Here is a 20,958-nt window from a genome sequence, read left to right as displayed (position 1 = left end):
GGAGAGGGCGGGGAGCGGGGCGTAAAGCCCGCCCTGCAGCCCGCCCCGCCCCGGCCGCCGGCAGGGGGCTGCCGCCGCCGTAGACGCCGCCCGGGGCACGCGCAGCTCTGCGCGGCCGTGCAGGCGCCTCACTGCCCCTCGAGACGGGTTTTTTGCACGGCTGCTCCTCCTGCCCGTGCCACGTCGGCCGGCCGCCCCGTCTCGGAGGCTCCTCGCGCCCCGTGCCTTGCCAAATCCCTGCGCTCTTCCCGACTTCTTCCAGCTTATCCCGCTTGTTCACCCATCCGAGGGGGAGCACGGGGCCGCATGAGGAGCGGCTCCCTGATGAGGAGTGGCTGAGAGAGCCGGGGCTGTTCGGCCTGGGGAAGGACCGAGGCGGGATCTCAGCAGTGCTCCTAGATATCTGGAGGGCGGGTGTCAAAAGGACGAGGGGCAACGGGCCGCGCCGGCTCTGGGCGGGGCCGCGGAGAGCCGCCAGGAGGAGAGGCTCCGCCGCCCGCGCCGCCCCGGAGCGCTTTCCTCCCCCGCCCCTGCGGTGCGCGCAGACGGGCGCGGGCCGGCATGGAGAGCAGCCTGGACTCGGGTCAGCGTGATGGCGGAGCGGGCGGGGCGGCGGGGCGATGGCTCAGCTCTTTCTAAATATAAAGGGAGGGCGGCGCGGGGCCCGTCCGTCCGTCCCTCGTGGTGCTTGCGTCGGGGCGGGGGAGGAGGCGGGAGCGGCCCGGTGCCGCCCGGAGCTGCGGAGAGAGAGGGGCGGGAGCGGCCTCGCGGTGGCCGGGCTGAGCGCGGCGCGTCTCCCAGCCCGCCCTCCGCCTTCTCGCCTGCCTTCACTCCCCGGCCGGCAACATGGCTGCGGCCGCCGCGGCCGCGCAGGACGAGCTCAGTGAGTGGCGGCGGGCTGCGGGCCCGGCCGCGCGCGGTCGCCGCGCTACCGGGGCTGCGGGGATCGGGGGCTGGGGAGGAAGGCCGTGCGGCCGGCTGGGAAATGTAGTCCGGGACGGCGGCCCGGCCTGGCCTGCCCCGCGGCGTGTGTGACCTTGCGGGGCTGTGGCGCTCGGGGAGCGGCTGCGGGGGGGGCTGAGGGGCTCGGGGTGGGGACAGCGCTCGTCGGCACCGTGTCCGCGGGAAGCGCCCTGCTCCTCTCCGCTGAGTCCTGTTTCCCTGCCTTCCCCGCGATACGTAGAGATCTTCACGGTTAGGATTAATTAATGGGCAGCGTGTGACTCAGCTGAGCGAAAGGTTGCTCTGGAACGATAGGTCTGGCAGCGTATCGGTGCTGTTGATGCCATTGCGATTTTTCTCGTGGTGGTTTTCGTTCTCTCAGCTCGCTTCTGTGGAGCTGCTTTCCTGTGGAGGAAAGCGCTCCGGGGCGGTGCGGGCGGCGGAGCCTCTCTCCTGGCGGCTCCTCGCGGCCCCGCCCAGACCCGTTTGAGGCGTGACCCCGCCGGGGGCTCGTGGTCCGGCCCGTTGCGTGACCTTTCAACCGCTCTTTGTTCTGCTCAGGAGCGGGGCTGGGTGGCACACGGAGCGCCGGGGATGTGCTTTATGTAACGCAGGGCCGGGTGCGGGTCTTCGGGTTACGCCGAGCCTTGTGTTGGAGGGCACGAATGCCAGGCTATTTATTCCATTGACAACTGGGAGAAGCCGTGATCGCGGCAGTCCTGGCTGCTGCTGTCCTCCAGGAGGTCCCTCCGCCGCTTGGCGCAGCAGTCGGTGCGGTTCCTTCCCGCAGCTCTGCCGGTTCTGTCCGTGCAGCGTTTCTATCTTTCCCAGCCCCAGAGCTGATTCTGCAAACCGGTCCTGAGCTGCGGATCAGCTTCTCCACAGTCCTTTGTGTTGAACTGCTCTGAATGTCTTCAGAGCGAGACTTGTGTCAAAAACTGCCTGGTGTTGTCGTTGCTGCTCTGCTGCATCCTCAGAACAGAGCAAATTTCACTGAATTCTAAGCCTTGTGAGAAACTGTGTTTGGTCCAGTGGAGAAAGAGTGTTGGGGTTTTTTTTGATTGGTTTGTTGGTTTTTTCCTGGTACCTCATCTGCCACTGTCATCTTACTTACATTCCTCTTTCTCCATTAACTTTTATCCTCAAGGCGTAGGAGGAGTGGGAAACTGAACCATCCCCTCTTTTGATGCACTTAAAGAGTATATCACTAGCATAAGGGGAAAGAAATCTGTTTCTTTTCAGAATGATGGTACGTCCCAAAATAAGAGGTGTAATTATTACTAGTTTTAGATTTGAGAATCAGTTTTCCTTTTATATGTATTTAGTTCTGTAGCACCAGTAAAACACAAAGTTCTTTGCTTAGGTTACATAGGTGGGTACTGACTGTTTGAGAGGTCAAGATAATTGAAAGCAGCATCAGAGTGAAGGTTAAAAATCAGTGCAAAGCCATTTAACTGATCCTGAAACTGCAAAAGTTCGGATGTAAGAGTGAGCATTTCATTTTGAGTAATTGCCAGTCAATTGGATGGGAGGCCTGAGCCTGGCACATTGCAGATATGTGGAATTTGGAATGCACTCTTCCGTTTAAAAAAAATAAATAAATAAAAATAAAAATTCCATAATATGGAAGGGCAGGATGGAATAAAGGATATAATCCTCCCAATGCATTCCCACTGCTTTCCAGTCAAAGCCTTTAGAACAACACTATGTAGCCCAATTCTACAAATGCTCCCATAAGTGGTTTGCCTTTGGGTGCATAATGGGTTACTGGTAGAGCCAGGAATAGCATGCAGCAAATCCTGACTCACTGTTTGCTGCTATAATTGTACAGGGTGTATTTTCTCCCAGAGTCTAATACCGTTTCAACAAGAACTTGACATCTTTTCTAGCAGTGGCACAGTGGGCAAGAACCAGTTTGATTCCCTAACTCGATCCTTCTGCATGCAGAATAGCACAGAAACAATTACTTTTCTCTGGAGACACTGAAAGATGTTGGAGCTTTTGCAGAAGCAGATGTTTGTCTCTAAGTCTGTGTGCCATCCAGGCAGAGTCACCCCTGTGTTCCCTCTGGGGAAGATGCTGGGGACTCCAATGAAGTGTTGGTTCTGTGGTGCCTGAGTAACTGAGGCTTTTTGTTTGCTGTACTGAGACATGCTTCAGGAAGTGCTTTATTGCAGCAGTCCCACTAATATGTCAAACAGACTTTTCCAGGAACGTGAAGATAATTTACTGTTTTATGCACAGAACTTTGGTTTTCTACTCTTCTTTGTTTTGCAGAGAGCCTAGGACTTTCTCCTAGGTTTCTAGTTAAATTGTTCCTAGGATAGTTAAATACCAAGTCATGTCCTAGTCTTGGTAGTTTCTGGAGTCTGTTTTCATGAAAAGGAGAGGGTATCTTGTTTGATCCTCAGTTGCACCAGTACATGTTGCTGAGATGGCCAACCTGCTGCACATAGTGCCTATGAATACTTGAAAGAGATAAGACTGTCTTTGTGAGGACGGGAAGGAGGGCCTGGGCACAAGAAGTGGAGCTGAGCTCAGCAAGATGATGTCTTGGCAATGCAGAATTGATAGGCCAGCTCTCTTAGCAAGACCAAGCATCCGAAGAATTCACGTGTGATTTTAGCTGGAAAAAAAAAACAAAGGTGTTTGCTTACTTTCTTTTAAAGAGTAGAAAACACTGAACTATTTATTTATTTGCTTTATCCTTTCCATGTCTTTCTGTCGTTCTGTTTGGCAAGCTACCATAGAGCAGACTGGAAGAAGGGGCATGTTGTCTCAGTGAGCAGGCTGTGGGCTGTTGACTGCAGGGTTAGTTCTGAAGAAGGCCGAGTGATACTGCTGACCATGCTACAGCCAGTGTCACAGGGTCTTGGAAGCTTGTAGCACACAAGTTGGAGTCATTTGGTTTTTGCAAGAGGTGTGGTCTTAAGCACCGAATCTTGTATTCTTTTTTGTAATTTTAAATGGAGACTGGAGGAAGCAAAAAAAAAAAAAAGAGGAAAAAAAAATGTAAAACACACATTTTCTCACAAATAGGTAACTGCATTGCCATGGTAACTTGAGGATTTCAAATTCCAAGTACGCTGTGTCAGTGGGAGCAAATTGGACGCTGCTGCTGGAAGCAGGAGTACAAAGATTCATCTTGTTGTCCTGCCACTTTGTTTCCTGCATATGGTGAAAGAGAAGGTCTCTTCCTACGCAGTGCCTATTGTTAAATCATCCTTGTGTTCTTCCTTTTGGAGACATGTTTTTTTCAAGAAAAGCCTCATAAAAAATTGAATGCTTTGTGAAAATACTGCAGAGCCTTTAGGAAATAAGTTGTGACTATGCCAAAATACATGAATAGCTATTACAAATTTTGCATGAACTTAATGGTATGAGCTTTAAAAATAAAACTCTGTTATTCATCCTTCTACTTATGCAGTTAGTTCATTCTTTGCTGTTTATTTTAATCCTTAGTGAAAGGTCATTGTCATAGCTGTGGCATGCGTAATGTTTTGAAGACTTCCTATTTAACTAGGCATGATTTCTCATGTGCTTCCTAATGCAGTGGGCGAGTCTGACCAGGACCATGGTTGGCACCACCACCATAGCCAGACTGTGGGCAATGTGCTGATCATCTTTCTTTAAAGAAACATCTGCTAGCTTTCATGTACATATCTAAAGGGAAATTTGAAAGAATATTCCAAAAACAATGGAATCAGAGCTGCGCAGAATGACAGTAATGAATTAATCTGATTTGGATTTTTCCTCCCAAAGATCACAGTGGACTGTGCATGCTCTAGTCTTTTCCATTGGCATGAAGGTGCTGAAGTGCAAGCTTGTTCTTGGAGTGATTTATTTAGAGCCTGGCATGTCTGGGCACTGGGGTTTCTAGTTGTGTTTCCACTGATGCGTGCTTCTTGTGCTTCTTTCTCTCTTTCGTTCTCAGCTTTCTCAGCATTTTGTGTTGTTTTTTTTTGTTTTTTTTTTGTAAATTCTCTGGTCTGTTATTAGTTGATCCATGGTTTCCGGCAGTGAGTTCTTCCCCCATCATCATATTCAGCAGATTCGTGGTGGGTTGACAATGCAAGTAATTTATGCAAGTATAATAATTAGCTAATACTAGTGATGTTAGAGGTGGCAGTGAATTGCAAGGTAGTATTGCCATCCTGACTTTGAGATGAGAACTTAATGTGACATTTAGGAAGGAGATGCCATTGCACAATCCCAGGCAGCTGAAATACCACCTTCTTAGATGGGGTTATTGCTCTACTTTATCAAATGTCATCTTCGCTACTTGCTCCTTTCACTGCTTCTAACAACTTGCAGATTATCTTTGTTAACCATTCGAATTAACTTGTGGAAGGAGAAATTGCAGGAAGGGTGTCAGATGAACTGCATTCTGTGCGTGGTTTGGGATAGCAGTGGTGAAGGCTGAGTTGCTAGAGGTTCTCTGATGTGAAATGTAGTGCTGTTACTGTCAAATTGCAGTAAGATTGCTGCAGCAGTAAATTTTAATTGCTTTGGGTTAGTCAAAGTGTTATTGTGCCATCTTTTCTTCTGTGCTATGTAGCAAAGCAAGTTAGACCTCCTTGCTTTAATTGTTTTTATTGCAGTAAAGCCACGTGGTCTCCCTTCTTGAAACTACAACCCTGCAGATTTACAGTACTTGATGGGGGCCGTAACCCTGGACAGGTCTATGATAGGTAGGCTGCAGTCCAACTCCATCTGCTGCCTTCCCCCTGCCTCATCCCTCTTGGAGCCATTTGTTCACTAGAACTTCTGCTCTGCTGTCAGCACCAACAGCCTGAGAGGTGGGCTTGCTCAGTAGAATGAAAGCTGGGAATTGAATGGTTGATATGTATGAGATTTATAGCTCTATGGGCATGATCCTTCTTTGTTTTCCTGTGCTGCTGCTATGGATACAGCTTGCAATGGAGCACAGGAGTGTGACTTGCTTGCAGGCTCGCAAACTCCTTCGTTTCCTACCTGCAGCCAGGCTCCCTGAATGGTCTGGCCATCCCAGCATCTGGGGCAAGTAAATGTGATTGTAGCGTTAGGGCTTAATCAACTAGATGGAAGAGAATGAAGAGAGTGAGAAAAGTGATAAACTTGTTTCATGGAGAGGATAAGCAGCGGGGTAGCTTTTTTTTTTTCTTTCTGCTCCTCGCTTTCCTCCCATCCAACTTCTTCTGTTTTGTTACTGCAGTTCTGTTTGCTCCTTGTACCAACTGAATAATATGAGAAGCTGGAAATTGTGTAAATGCTTGTAGTTCACAGGAGTCATAGGAATCACAGGACCGTAGGAGTTGGAAAAGACCAGTGGAGATCCCTTGGTTCAGCCTCCTGCTAACGCAGATTCTCTGCAGTTTGCAAAGACGACATCTGGGTATGTCTGTGAATATCTCTAGAGCTGAAGAATCCACAGCCCCTCCAGGCAGCCTATGCCAGTGCTTTGTCACCATCACTGTAAAGAAGTTGTTCCTTGTGTTCAGAAGGAACTTCTTATGTTTGTGCCCATTGCGTCTTGTCATGTCACTGGGCACCACCAAAAAGAGCCTGGCCCCAGCCTCTTGACACCCACCATTTTAGATATTTAGTGGCAGTGATAGGATCCCCTCTCAACCTTCTCTTCTCCAGGCTGAACAGCCCAGGTTTCTCAGCTTTTCCTCTTACAGAGAATGGTCCAGCTCCTTGATAGTCTTTGCAGCCCTCCACTGGACTCCCTCCAGCAGTTCCCTGTTCTTCAACTGGTGAGCCCAGAACTGGATGCAGTACTCCAGATGTGGCCACACCGGGGCAGAAAGGAGGTGGAGGAGAACTTCCTTTGTGCTGCTTCTAAATCCTTCTAAATCCCTGGATATCATTGGCCTTCATGGCCTCAGGACTCAGAGCTGGTTCATGGTAGTTCAGTACTTCTGTACCTTTTGGAAGATGCCAATGGCCTGGTGGCTCAAGCAAATGGCTTGGGGAAACAACTTCACTTGTGTTTCATTACAGTTGAGCATGATCTCTTCCCTTGCGAAGGAATGTGGTGCTGGGGAGGTTCCTGAGTCAGCTGCCATGAGAACAGTGGATTTGTAGTGGTGTCCTGGAGTCCTAGTTCCAAGGGGAAAAAATCTGATTCCACTGATTGCTTGAGCTGTTTCTTCTGCATAGAATCATAGAATCACTCGGGTTGGAAAAGACCTTAAAGATCATCGAGTCCAACCACAACCTAACCACACTACTCTAACAACTGTCTGCTAAATCATGTCCCTGACCACCACATTCAAATGGCTTTTAAACACATCCAGGGATGGTTGTGTTTAATCACCTCCCTGGGGAGCCTATTCCAGTGCTTAAGGATGCATAGGATGTCCCAGGCAGCCTCTGAGCACTCTTTAGGTCGTTAGACATCCTGGAGGCAGGAGGTATTTCAAGTAGTGAAATACAACACAAAAAGGAAGGTGAAAAGGGATTTGGGATTTAAAAATAAAAAGAGATAAATATCTTAAGATTGTTGACTAGCTGACAGCCTAAATGTTCTGTGAAATCTGTCTGAAATGAGATCAGCTTGCAAGTCTGCATTGTGAGCGCTGCAGAGTTTTGGCTTATAATTTCCCTGATGCTAAAATTTCACATTTCTCTTTTCAGCTGCTTGTCACTTACTGAGCAGAAAATAAAATGTTGGAGGTGATATGTTGGAGGTGTTTAATCTGCAGCTGGCAGAGGAGGGATGGCGCTATAAGGAGTCACCACATGGATAGGACAGATTAAAAATATATATATATATATGACAGTGAAGCTGTTCTGCAGCTACATCATGGGGGACTTCCTGACCAGAGCTTTTGTATTTGAGCGTCCTTTATGTTCACTCACCTTTAGTAGTGTATATTTACCCAGTCTTTTACCTATTCCCTGCAGACACACTTTCTCTTTTACCTCTTAGCCCTCCCAGTGATCGTTTTCCTCTGAAGGAGAGTTTTCATTGTCACCCTCTAATCTTGGCTTCTGCCAGATCATTCCAGGTTAGCTGTTAGGGAAGCAGTTTCCTCCTGCAGGGTGCACTAAGGCCTTTAGTCCCTTAACACATCAGACATTTCCTTGCTGCCTGCAGGGAGGCTCCCAGTGCTGTGTGCCAGCACCCAGCCTGGCTGTCAGAGCAGCAGAGTGCTGGGCAGGTCTGGCTTTGCTGCAGGTATAGCTGTTGGGCCAGCTGCAGATGCCTTCAATATTAGCTCTTCCATCCTCTATACAAAGGCAGATGGTTCTCAGCCCATGTATGTGAGCTGCTGACAGAAGAACTTGGTCTCATCTGTTTTCTTGAAATGGTCTTCTGCTATCTCAATGAGAAAATGGATGTTTTCTGTTGTTTTTTTTTCTCAGTCTTGAAGGATTTGCAACTTCTTCCTGCTTGTGGAATTTAATTTTCTTGTTGTTTTCCTTCTTTGTTTTGGCTAGGAGACCTGCTATTTGAGTTTTGTTACAAAACTCCAGCAGCTTCACAGAGTGATAGTAGGATAGTAGTGTTTTAAGTTGCAGCAACATATCTGTGTTTTGTAGTTGCAGCCTTTTTCCTATTGATGGTAATATTGTCTTTTTTTTGGGGGGGACGGGGAGGGGAAGCTAAAAAAATTGTAACAAGTCGGCAGCTAATTGAAACAACATTTGTACAGCTTTTTAGAGATATTCTGAATCTGTGTGGCTTAGAAAGAAAAAAAAATTGGTTATGGACAGAATGGGTGGATCTGTGTCAAGACGTCCTATGAATTCTCCCGCTGATATTAAATTTTGATCAGCAGTCTTAAGCTTTTCGAGGACCTTTTCACTTATAACTTGTTGTTCGTGCTTCTTAAGTCTACAGCCTGTTAGTTAATTCACTGCTGCTGTGGTGTGACTTGTCCCAAAGCTTATATCACGTGCTTTGCCTGGACTTTTTTTTATTGCTGTGGCACTAGCTGTAATCTGTGTTGGGTCCTGCTCTATGTGGTTGTTTTGTTCTGTTTGCACAGCATCTACAACAATGAGGTCCCCAGGCATGACAAGAACCATAAATTTAACAAGAAGAAGAATAAGAACTGGCTGCTAAATCTTTTGTGCTCTGTTATTATTTAGTAGAGATATGGGATGTCATGGTCTGAATGCAGATCACAGCATACTTCCAGAAGTTAGCAGCTCTACAGCCACACAGCTTTGCTGTGAAAGCAAGAAGTGCAAAAGGTGAATTAGAGATGACAACCTTTCATACCACCTTTGGACATGTTTTGGTTTTTACTTGAAACAAAATATAAAGCAATATCATGGAGATTTTTACTGCTTCTGTCTGTAATAGGAGTCCTTTGTATGTACTTGTGGAGAAGAGTACAGAGAGTCATTGGGCTGGTTTACTCTGTTAGTTAGTGTTAAAAATAAAAGGTGGGTCTGTTCTTAGTGTTGCTGAGACAAAGGTATTTGTGTGTAGCATCTCTTATGAGCCTACTAAGGGATGTTCGTGAAGAAAAAAAAATCATGTTGCTGCAGTTTTTAATCTTGTTGATTTATTTTTCCTCTCTTATTTTCTTTAAACTGCAGACCAACTGGAACGTGTGTTTTTGCGTCTCGGCCATGCAGAAACAGACGAGCAGTTGCAGAATATTATTTCCAAATTCCTACCCCCTGTTCTCCTCAAGCTGTCCAGTACTCAGGAAGGAGTTCGTAAAAAGGTAAGGATGCAGTCTACTGTACCGGTACATTGTTCTCATCAGGCAGAAGGAAATGGCACTAAAATACTCTTTGCTGCTTTTTGTGAAGAGATTTACTCTTTCAGGAAATGCTACTGTGAGCCTGATAGGGAGAAAGAAGATAGTCATTGCCTGTGTAAACAAGGTGTTTTGTTTATGTGTGATTTTTGCACATGCAGACTGTATTTGCTTCTGCTTGAAGCCAGCTTACTGTGAGTTAACCTGAAACAGAGACTTATTCCCTCAGAGTCATCTGCCACAGCTTCCAGGATAGAGGTGTTGTACATCCAACCTGGCTCAGATTGCATGTGGAGCAAGCCCCCTTCTCTGTGCAAAATATCTCACTGATGTTTTTCAGCATTTGACAGCAGGAGTAGAAGCAAAAACCAAGTAATTTTGAAGGTCTGAATTAATGTCTGCCTGAAGGAATTCATTTCCCTAATACAGAAGACTGCTTTGTTTCAGAGCTCATTCAGATGCACGTTCAGTATTACCTGCAAAATGGTTTGGCCCTCTCCTACTTGGATGTGAATTAGAGAGAACAAATATTTTGTAGTTAGGATTGAATATGTGCCTCAGGAATTCAGTTCCCTGCATTAGCTTATATAATAAAAACTCATCTCCACATCCATGAAACAGCTCTGGAGCACAACAGAAAAGGGAGGAACCTGTGTGACATCTTGTCCCGCCTAATTGCAGACCCACTGTGGCAGTCATTAGTCTTTCAGCTTGTGGAGCTGTGTTGTCCATGAGCACAGAGATGTATTGGCAGGTGGAAACCCAAATTATGGACTCAGAAGAAGGGACACTGTGCAGATCATTCTCATGGCTGCCATAAGAGAATCTCAACTCTGCTGTCAAGAGACAAAGCCTACCAAAATGGGCCAACGTCAAAGCACTATTTAAAATGAGGTATTACTGCCTAGGGGTAGAGCACACAAGGAGATGCAGAGGAAGAGCGTTCTGGGATTGCTGAAGCCTAACTTTGTGGTGTTCAATGGAGGAGCCAAAGGTGGGGAAAAGGATGGACCTAGGTGATTTAGGGAGGAGTAATTGTGAGAAAAAGAATCACAGAATCGTAGGGGTTGGAAGGGACCTCCAGAGATCATCGAGTCCAACCCCCTGCCAAAGCAGGTTCCCTACAGCAGGTCGCACAGGTCGGCATCCAGGCAGGTCTTGAACATCTCCAGAGAAGGAGACTCCACCACCTCCCTGGCAGCCTGTTCCAGTGCTCCGTCACCTCACTGTAAAGAAATTCTTGCGCACACTGGTGCAGAACTTCCTGTGCTGCAGTTTCCGGCCGTTTCCCCTTGTCCTGTCTCCACTCACCAATGAAAAGAGTCCGGCCTCGCCATTCTGCCCCCCACACCTCAGATATTTATAGACCTGGATCAGGTCCTCTCTCATTCTTCTTTTCTCAAGGCTGAACAGACCCAGTTCACTCAGCCTTTCTTCACAGTGGAGATGCTTCACTTGTGATTGTGTGGAAGTGTTGTTAAACTTCATGTTAAAGGCATGAGTGAGGAGACATGGATTCTGACAGTGGAACACCTGCTTGTGTTTGCTGTTCTGCCAGGAGGATTTGACCAGAAAGGCAGCTGAATATAAGAGGTCCGAGCAATTAAAAGGTTCTGAATGAAACATGGACCTGACAGTGATAGCATGAGAGGGGGTTTGATAGACATGATGCCATTCCACTGTGCTAATGGATGTATTCAGACTTGGAGGGAGGGTCCTTATAAATATGTAGTTATCATGTGCTCTTGAAACTATGAAGAAAGGCACTCAATTAGCTAATGAAATTTCTTAGAATATTTTTATATTATATTTTGCACAGGATCACAGAGTGGTTTATGTCTGAAGGTGCCTTAATGATTTTCTAGTTCCACCATCCCTCTGACCAGAGCAGAGAGAAGGGCTTATGACTTCTGCACATCAGCAAAAATGTACCTGTTGTTGAACTCTAGCCTCAAAAACATGTTAAGGCAATGGAATTAATATTTGCTGCGAGTGCTCATACCATTGGAAAGTTAAGGCTTAAAAAGTAGATAGAGTAGAAAGGAAGGAGAAGGACAGTCTTTGTTCACCAAGCTACTGACTGTAGACAAAGTGGCAAAACTGAGGTACTGTGTTGTAACTCTCTTGCAGTTATTGCAGTATCACCCAAAATTAATGCACTCCTTGAATTACAGCAGCTGGGAGCCCTGACTACTGATGTAACCATTTGAGCTTGAGCTGTCACCCATCATTACTGTGATTTATTTTTTTTTTCTAGTGCTTTGCTGGATATCTTGTGCGGAAGGATGTGAGAGGCAGCTTTGAAATCCAAGAAGGATCATGTCTACTGGCTTCCCTTGATCACTAGATAGGCAACCTTGTCATGAAAGGAGATTAAGTTATTTTAAAAATCCACATGCAACTTAACTGTGGTTTGAAATCTTATAGTGTTTTAATTGTTTTGAAAATGTAGCTTTCCTTCAGTTAATAAATGAGTAAAAAATAACATCAGTCTGTTGCCAGTATGCTGCTGAAGTATAGACCAATAGAGAGTTTCAGGACTTGCTTTCACCCTACTTCAGGGCACTTTATGTAATGGGGTGACCTGGGCTGATTGCCCACCCAGTCACTCTTACTCCTCCGCAGCAGGAAAACAAGATGAAACAACTTGTGGGTGAGGATGATGACACAGAGATTGCTAACCAGTTACCAACACAGGCAAAATTGACAAGACTTGTGGGAGATTAATTTATTTTCTGTTAGTAATGGAGTAAGACAGTGAGAACTAAATAAAAGTGAAAACACCTTCCTCCAGCCCCCTTCTTTCCAAGCTCTTCAATCTCCATTCTTCTAGTTTCCACCCAGGCAGTGCAGGTGGATGAACAGCAGGGGTTCTTTCATTTCTTTCTTTTTTTTTTTTTTTCTTCCTCTCAGGTCATGGAGCTGCTGGTTCATCTGAATAAGCGAATAAAAAGTCGCCCAAAAATCCAGCTTCCTGTAGAGACATTGCTAGTTCAGTATCAAGATCCTTCTGCAGTGTCTTTTGTCACTGTAAGTATCTGTTCTTCCAATAACAGCTGCTGGTTTACTTGAAATAAGCAGAATATTCCTTAAAGCTTTTGCATTTAGTTCTGTCTGTTCTCCTAGCAAGTATGTTATTGAAAGGATATTGACCTCTTAAGCATTTTTTTAAACTAAATAGCCTGGTAGGGTTAAAACTTGGTTTTATGAAACAGCTAAGGTGCTGATTTTGTTAAAATTACTCTTGATCTTTCACAGACCGTTGTCGTTGCTTCTGTTGTACGGAGCCTGCTTATTGCAGCAGCCCCACTCTGCAAATTGCTGCCAATCCTCGTCTGCATGTGTGAAGAAATGGGGCCTTACTTACAGCATCTGCATGTCTCTGAACACATGACAGCACTTTTTTTTTAATTATGTTTTTAGAGTCAGGACCCTTGTTGAGCAAGAAAAGATTAAGAATATTTTATGGGTTGTAAAACTACATACTAAATAGTTTCATTAAATATAGTTGGAAAATGTTTTTAGATGTTTTGTAAGACTGAGGAAGATGATTGTCATTTGAGATGTGATAAATCTGTTGCAAATACCAATCATGAGCAAGGGATAAAATTGGAGGGAAGCTTTGAGCTTCCCAAATGAGCTTCTGCTCATCTCATTTGGCTGCTGCGTCGTATGTGGCGTTAATGGAAAACGTAAGGCCTCAAAAAACAGAAAGGAAGGTATTTCTACTTTAAAACTGCAGTCACGTGGAAGTAATCTCAGATTGACTGCAAACAAGTATGATTATCCGGAGTTCACCTTTGCAAAGTGGGTGCAGTGTTCTAGTCTAGTCTAGCATGTTTCTGAGGGCAGCAAAAGAACCACTGTATCTGAAGACAAACTGCTTTTGGCAGCATGTGTCAGAAGTCTGTGTTCAGTGATGTATGGGTGATGCCTATTATTATGTGCAGTGAGGTAGTGGGCTCTGAAAAAATTTAGCAAGTGCCATCTATGAAGAAATATAATGCTTCCCACTTCAGTGCTGTGTAGGTCTGCTTCAGTCTTTTAAGAGTTCCTGCTATGAATTGTTGCTTGTGCTTCTTGCCAAATAACTGCCAGCAAATGAGGTACACAGCTGAGATCTGCACTGCATTGGACTGCACTGGTGTACTATGGCTGTCAGCCTTCTCCTTGCATGTAGGTTTTCCCTGAGTTTCTCCTCTTCACTGCATCCTTTGACAAGCTGAACTTAGTATTTATTTTGATCACAGAGTGGTAGTTGGGATGAGCAGATTGTGACTAGATCCAGTAGGTCATAACTAGGTCTCACATTTTATTGAGCTAGCTGGAGAAAGGAGCTTACACAACTGTCAGCACCATTCTGGAATTATCTCTGTTACTGTTTTTTCTCAATGTATTTTCAGTCAGAGAGACTACCAGAATGAATTAAAGATCAAAAATAGTCTCTCTGTTTTCAGCTCTTCATCTTCATTAGTCTTTAACCTCTTAGTAGCAGTTTGTTGTTAGTTTTTTAAGTGATTTGTGGGGTTTTTTTGTTTATTTTATACAAAACTTGGTAACTGAATTTACATTATTATTTCAAGAGCACAAAGCTCTTTCTCTCCAGTTACAAGCTAGATTTGGATCAATGGTAGCAATTAAAGATTGTCCAGTATTCAGTACTGCTATGCTGTCTTGTCCCTGGACTCTGTTTGGATTGCATTTGCAGCTTTTAAATATGATGATTCAGAAACACATCTCAAAAGAAAACTTGCCTATGCAGCTGACTCTGTGTTTATTCAATAATGGGTAACATTTTTCTTTTAGAAAAATAGGTAAGTGAGAGCACTGTTTGATTTCATTGAAGTTGTAGTTCAGGTAAAGCTGAGTTCCAGATTCTCTGTTGCGGGTTGGTTGCTACCCACTGGGTAAGGCTGCCCAGGGCCCCGTCCAACCTGGCACACCTGGAACACCTGCACAGATTCCCTGGGCAGCTGTGCCAGGGCCTTTGAATGAAGAATTTCTTCCTAATATCTAACATAATTTCCCCCCTTTTTAGGTTAAAGCCACTTCCCCTTGTCTTGTCACTGTCAGACTGTGTAAAAAGTTCTTCCCCCTCCAGTTTGTAAACTTCCTTCGAGTACTGGAAGGCTGCAATGTAGGTCTCCCTGCAGTGTTCTCTTTTCTAAACTAACAAGCCCAACTCCCCAACCTTTCTTCACTAGAAGGGTTTTCCAGCCCTCAAAAAGCATTGATTCTATTCAGCCTTGTAATTAAGAAATTGGTCTTCCAAAACATGATCTGTTTCCTGCCACCAAATTTTAATACTGCATTCCAGAAGAGTTTAAAGAATGGATATTTTGCATTGTTATGCATTACTATGTTTTGTTTTGTTTTTAATTTCTTTAGAATTTTACCATTATTTATGTTAAGATGGGATACCCTCGTTTGCCTGTGGAAAGACAATGTGAATTGGCTCCAACTCTTCTCACTGCAATGGAAGGGAAACCCCAACCACAGCAAGACAGGTATAAATGCGTATGCTTGGAGTAAATTCTGTTTGTATCATCTTAATAAAGTCATCTGTATCTTTTCCTAACAGATTTCTTCTTCTGTGGTGGTGTGTTCACAACAGAAGCTGTGAATTGCTGTGTACTAAATGTTTCTAGAAGATTGTTAATTATAGATTTGCAACTTAGGTTGAGGTGTCCATGGAGAAAGACATAAAAATAATTTCCTTCATTTATTCTACAGCACTGCTGCAACATAGAGGTATTTTAAAAATAGGCTTGCTGAAAGGTCTTGTACTAAAATCTTGCTGGTTTTCTTGAGATAAGTGTCATGATATTTGTTTTCTTTGGGAGCATGGCTTTACCCTGATCAAAAGGCAAGTACATGAGTAAAAGGGGCTTTGGGAAATTTGGGTGCATAAATACCAGAACTACTTTGTGTAGGCAGTTTATTGAAGCTGAACAGCATCAGTCAACATCTGCTCTAGGCTGACTCAAACTTGTATCCTTACATGTCTTGTGGATGACGTTGCTGTAGAGTGTACTTTGTGGCATAATGGCAAAACACTCAAGACTGGAAAAAGGTAGTGACTCTGTGACTCTGTCTTTCCAGGGGTGTGTGAGTGTGTGTGTATACTTGCATACTTCATGGTCTAATTTAAACACAAATCCTAATTTATATCCTGTCTTCCATTGTTTAGTATATTGAGTATCAGAGGCTACTGGATTTAATTATTTTAAGTTTTGTGAAGACCTTTTTGAGCTACTAAGGGCCATATCTCTTCTTAAAGACCTATATCTTTGATGCTAGGAATAAACTGTTGTGTTGTTGTGTTGCTGTTTTTTTTAAATAGTTGCAGTAAATGTAATTGTTTTTCAGCCTAATGCATCTTCTAATACCAACCCTTTTTCACATGAAATATCCTGCTGAACCACTGAAAGCAGCAGCTTCTCCATTTAATCTTGCTGAAAAACCAAAGACTGTACAGCTGCTTTTGGACTTTATGTTGGATGTTCTTCTTATGCCTTATGGGTAAGCAAGAGTTAATGTTGGTGCTGTCCAGTAACGTTGTCTTTATGTGTGAAACTTCACAAACTGCACCCTTGGAAGCTGAACTTAAAACGTGCTGTTATTTCTTCAAATGAAATTGATTACATATTTCAGCAATATACAAAGCAGGATCTTTATTTTAAGAATGAGATGAACACCTTCCTTATTTAAAAAAACATGTTTTTGTGGTTAATTAGATATTATACTACTCTGTCTTTGACCTCTTTGGGATAGAAGTGAAGTTATGTGGCATATGAGCTACCTTTTTAAACAACTACATCTTTAAAATAGAAATCAAAATGTTTGAACTTGTGCAGTAGAGTTTTGAGTCTCAACCCTCCAAGGTCATAAGTAAGCACAGTCTAGTACTTTTCAGAACATAACTTTTAATGAGAAGATCTTCTTGCATCTGAAATGGAGCTGTAATGGTGTGTCATGTTTCTGAGAGCAAGAATAATTTACAGAACAAACTTGAATTTAGTGCTTACTATTAGTCAGGAATCTTCCGGTGTCTAAAATCAATACTTTCTCAGAAGTTATTTTCTACCAATTTTAAAATGTCTTTTTATCGCTTGAAAAATTTTTGAAGTAAAATAGAAATAATTCTATTGCAGGAACAGATTTTCTAATAGCTCATGGATGCTGGTAGGATCTTTTGGGCACCTTACCATCTTATATGCAAGTGGAATAACTTGCAAGAGTGACTTTTTAAATTGTGATCATATGGTCTTTCTGCATGCATCTCTATTGAAAGGCATGTTCCTGTCAGCAGTTTGAGGCCACATCTTTGCCATTTGAGTGTGTAGAGTGTGGCAGTTGAGAGTTCTGAATGCCCAGTCTAATTCTCTGTTCTCAGCTCAGGTTTGCCCAGGTTTATGCTGCTAGCTTCATTCCACACTAATGCGTCTGTAACTTCAGGAGGTGAAGTCCTGTGGTATTTTAATGTGACTTCAGTTCCTTATGCTTTTGTACTTTGGCCAAGCATGCCAAATAATTTTTAAATACTCAGAGAGACCGTGATGTTAGGGGAAAGGAGTAGGCATCTTTTTCTGATTTCATTTTCTTTTCAGAAAGAAAAATGCTCAAAGAGTGTCTTTCTTCATCTAGCCTTAGGCTCTGGTTGACCCTCTTCTAAAGTCTTGCTCCCTGGGGCAAGATGTTGCAATTGCTGACTGCTAATTTATGCCTGGTAGAACTTGCTCACTCATTACCTGTTTGTGAATTAGCCTTGCCAGTTTACATATGGTAAAAGCCAGAAAGCCTAATTTCGGGGCTTTAAGGCTTAAAATGAGGTGTTTACAATTATGACATCAAAATCTCTTCTTGGAGATTTAGGAAGAACATCTGTCCTTGCTGTTGTGACTGCTTGCTTCTGTTTGTTTGTGTGCTAAATGCAGAACACATTATGGCTGTCTGGAGCAGTACAGTTATTGTTGGTCTCTTCTACAGTTTTGATGCTTTCTTGTACTGCTTGTATTGAGCGAGTTTCCAGGTGTACAGGGAGAGGCAGGTTGATTTTTGCCAAGATATGCAAATATTCATAGAGTTGCTAAACTCGCCAGTCTGCAAAATGACCGAGCTCTGTAAACATAACTTTTCTTGCCACTAAAACTGCCACTCCCTATACCTGTGTTTTTGTTGTCAGAAATTGCTTCTTGCTACTTTGCTGTGTTGCCCATGTCATTACTTCCCTTAAAAAGTTCGAGGTGTTTCACAGAAATCATACAAATGTTGCAAAAGCTTTTAATGTAACTTTGCCAAATCTAGTACTCTGTATATTGACTTAATATTGCAGAGACAATTCATTTTGGTTTGTAACCTGAGATGCTTTCCCCAGAAATGCAAGTGGACCCTTCTCTTAATAAAGTTATTTGTTGTTTTGTTCATGATTTTGTTTCTTTTTTCCAGACAAGTATAATAAGATAGTGTCTCAAATCATTAAAATTCTGTCTTGTGTTGGAGTTGTGGATTAATTGAAGAGGAATACATGAAATTGAATAGGTCATTTGTATTCCACCCATTCCAGCCTCCAATTCAATCAGCAATATGGAGTGGCAAAGCCTCTAATGAAACTCCATTCCATATTTAGGTACGTACTGAATGAATCTCAGAGTCGGCAAAACATGCCCTCAGGCCAGGGCTCTTCATCAAGTACTGTGGGAGGTCCTGGAATCCCTCAGCCGCCTCCAGGGATGAGCTTTTATGCAGCCAAGAGAGTAATTGGAGATAGCCCATGGACACCAGAGCTGCTGGAGCAGGTACTTGCAGTCACAGAAACTGACTGTGGGGAACTGAGGGGTGGTAACCAGGACAGCTACACGCAGAGCAAGAGAAGGCTGGAGGGAAAATTTTTAAACTAATTCTGGCCAGGTTTTCATTTGCTTGAGCAAATGTACTGAGTAATTTGGATGTGGTGCCTTAACAAGCTTTCCAGCAGTGGAGTAGAGGTAAGTGGTACCTCCCTCTTTCTGCCAGCAGTTCTCTGAGCTGGTTAGGAAGCAGGCATGACCACAGCATACTCTTGCATCTTATTCTTGCAGATAGTAAGGTAGAAAAACTTACACTCTAAGACTTATGCCTTTTTAGCAGGTGTCAGCAGAGTTTCCCTGATCAGTATGCAGATAGTGAGCAGCAAGTAGTTGCTTGAAGGGGTGCAAGAGGATAATACTGTTGAGAGCATATGAATTTGAATGTAACAGGCAAAAAGCTGGCATTTCAGACAGTTGAGTTGCTATGATTATTTTGACATATGCTTTCATGTCAGTAAAACTGCATTTACCTTCCACTTTTTTCTTTAATAGTGTAAGCTGGGGATAGTGAAGTTCATTGAAGCAGAGCAGGTGCCGGAACTTGAAGCTGTTGTACATCTGGTTGTAGCCTCCAGTGATACAAGACACAGCGTGGCCACTGCAGCAGACCTTGAATTGAAGAGCAAACAAAGGTACAGATCTGGATATTTAGAAAAGATGATGCTAGTGTTTCTAATGATGCTCAGTACAGCTAATGTGGAACAGTGTAGCTTAGTCTCACAACTGGGAAAATCAGTAGGCTCTGGTGCTGAAGCTGTAACTGCAGTCATCCTTGGTACTACATTTGCGCCGTTCTCTTACTCCTTGGTTTCCACATTGTCCCATGTGGATTACTGTTGACCTGTTATGTCTGGGTAAGTGAGTCACAGCTAGTCAGTATATATAGATACTGCATTTCTTGGAAAAGAAAACTTTCATTTGATTTAGCTAGGAGGTAAAGAGACTAATTGTGAAGTGAACTGTAGTCTAGAAAGCTTGGCAGCCACCATTGTTTGCATTTTTGCTTGTCTGCAGTTCAGCTTTCATCATCTGTGGATAATGCTTCTGTCATTAACTGTTCATGAGACTAGGAAAATTGCTGTTGATACTGTTTGCTGAGTCAATGACCATGTGAAGTATGTTGGCTTGTGCTCCAAGATGTAGACTGAGATAGACTTGTCTTTGGGAAGTGTGGATAGCTTCGCTATTACTAGAAGCTAAGAGCTACTTAGCTTGGAGTCAGTTATGCAATGTGAAACTGTCTCCATTCAAGTCTGTTCATGTGCCTCAGAAACTGCATAGGAGATGGTTCTACTGTCTGGAGAGAAATAGGACAGTCTGGTGAATGAAGATATTCTGTTCTTTTAGTGATTGTCTCATCTTTCCTTTGGTGTTGGTATTCTACATCTGGAAAGCAAAGTATTTGGACAAAACACATGTTAATATGCAGCGTTGAGTCTTTTATGAGAAATAGAGCATACTTCACAATTCACTTGTTTAGAAATCAGCTGCTTTGCTGAAAGGAGATGGTCGTGTCTTCCTCAGATTTTGAAGTATGGATGTCTACATTTGTTTCCTTTTGCTTATTTTGTATATTCTTGTGTGTTTGAAACAGTTCTCCAATAGACAGCATCAGCTAAATCAAGATACCTGAGAAAAGTTACAAGACAGAGATTCAGATTCTTTCAGATATATTCTAATATATCTTCTAATATATTCTAATTTTTCTTACCACTGTGTTCTGTGTGTAAAATGCATTTATACTTAATCAGTTTCCTCACATGCATAGAATTCTACTGATAGATCCGTGGTGGATGAAAAGCTGCATGTAAGCCAGCAGTGTGCACTTGCAGCCTAAATAGCCAAATGTATCCTGGGCTGAATCAAAGGAGGGATGGCTTCATCTGGGAGAGGGAAGTGGTTGTCCTCTGCTCTGCCCACGTGAGGTCCCATATGGATTACTGTGTCCATGTCTGGGGCCTCCATCTCAGGAAAGATGTGAAATGTTGAAGCAGATCTGCAGGAATGACGGATGGGGACCCTATCAGGGAATGTAGCAAGAGGACAAAAGGGAATGGTTTTAAAGGGAAAAGGGGGGAGATTTATGTTAGGTATTAGGAAGAAATTCCTTACTCAGAGAGTGGTGAGGCCCTGGCACAAGCTGCCTGGAGAAGCAGTGGATGTCATGTCCCTGGAGGTGCTGAAAGGCAGGTTGGATAGAGCTTTGAGGAACTCGGTGTGGTGAAAGTTATCCCTGCCCATGGCAAAGGAGTTGTACTCGATGTGGTCTTAAAGGTCTCCTGCAGCCAAAACCATTCTATGATTGTGTGGCTGTAGTTATCATGTGGGCAAATAGATGAGTCTGGTAGACTGTGATTAAATAATCCTAAGATTACAAACAACCTCTTCAACAAAACACCAGGGCACTGCAGCTTATGAATATGGAGGCATTTCTTAATAGATGACCATTTCGTATTCAGTCA

At 43.7% G+C, this 20,958-nt stretch overlaps 1 protein-coding gene across 3 annotated transcripts in view; it reads left to right on the top strand.

Moving 5' to 3' along the window:
- Positions 1-96: 96 nt before the first annotated feature.
- ECPAS (Ecm29 proteasome adaptor and scaffold) overlaps positions 97-20,958 on the top strand; it is a 59,018-nt gene continuing 38,156 nt past the window's right edge. The window contains exons 1-8 of one of the 3 annotated variants that reach the window (XM_048932432.1): positions 1,560-6,316; positions 9,025-9,129; positions 9,481-9,611; positions 12,561-12,677; positions 15,036-15,154; positions 16,017-16,169; positions 18,277-18,445; positions 18,989-19,128. In XM_048932432.1, coding sequence (XP_048788389.1) covers positions 9,051-9,129; positions 9,481-9,611; positions 12,561-12,677; positions 15,036-15,154; positions 16,017-16,169; positions 18,277-18,445; positions 18,989-19,128 — 908 coding nt within the window. In that variant the 5' untranslated portion in view covers positions 1,560-6,316; positions 9,025-9,050. Of the gene's footprint in view, positions 584-639; positions 884-1,559; positions 6,317-9,024; positions 9,130-9,480; positions 9,612-12,560; positions 12,678-15,035; positions 15,155-16,016; positions 16,170-18,276; positions 18,446-18,988; positions 19,129-20,958 lie in introns of those variants that run through there. The other 2 variants (XM_048932434.1, XM_048932433.1) reach the window with 2 other exon arrangements.

Source organism: Lagopus muta, chromosome Z (assembly GCF_023343835.1).
Source record: "Lagopus muta isolate bLagMut1 chromosome Z, bLagMut1 primary, whole genome shotgun sequence".
In the NCBI taxonomy this organism is placed as follows: domain Eukaryota; kingdom Metazoa; phylum Chordata; class Aves; order Galliformes; family Phasianidae; genus Lagopus; species Lagopus muta.
Note: the sequence above shows the minus strand (reverse complement) of the source record. Positions and strands in the feature narration are given on the sequence as shown.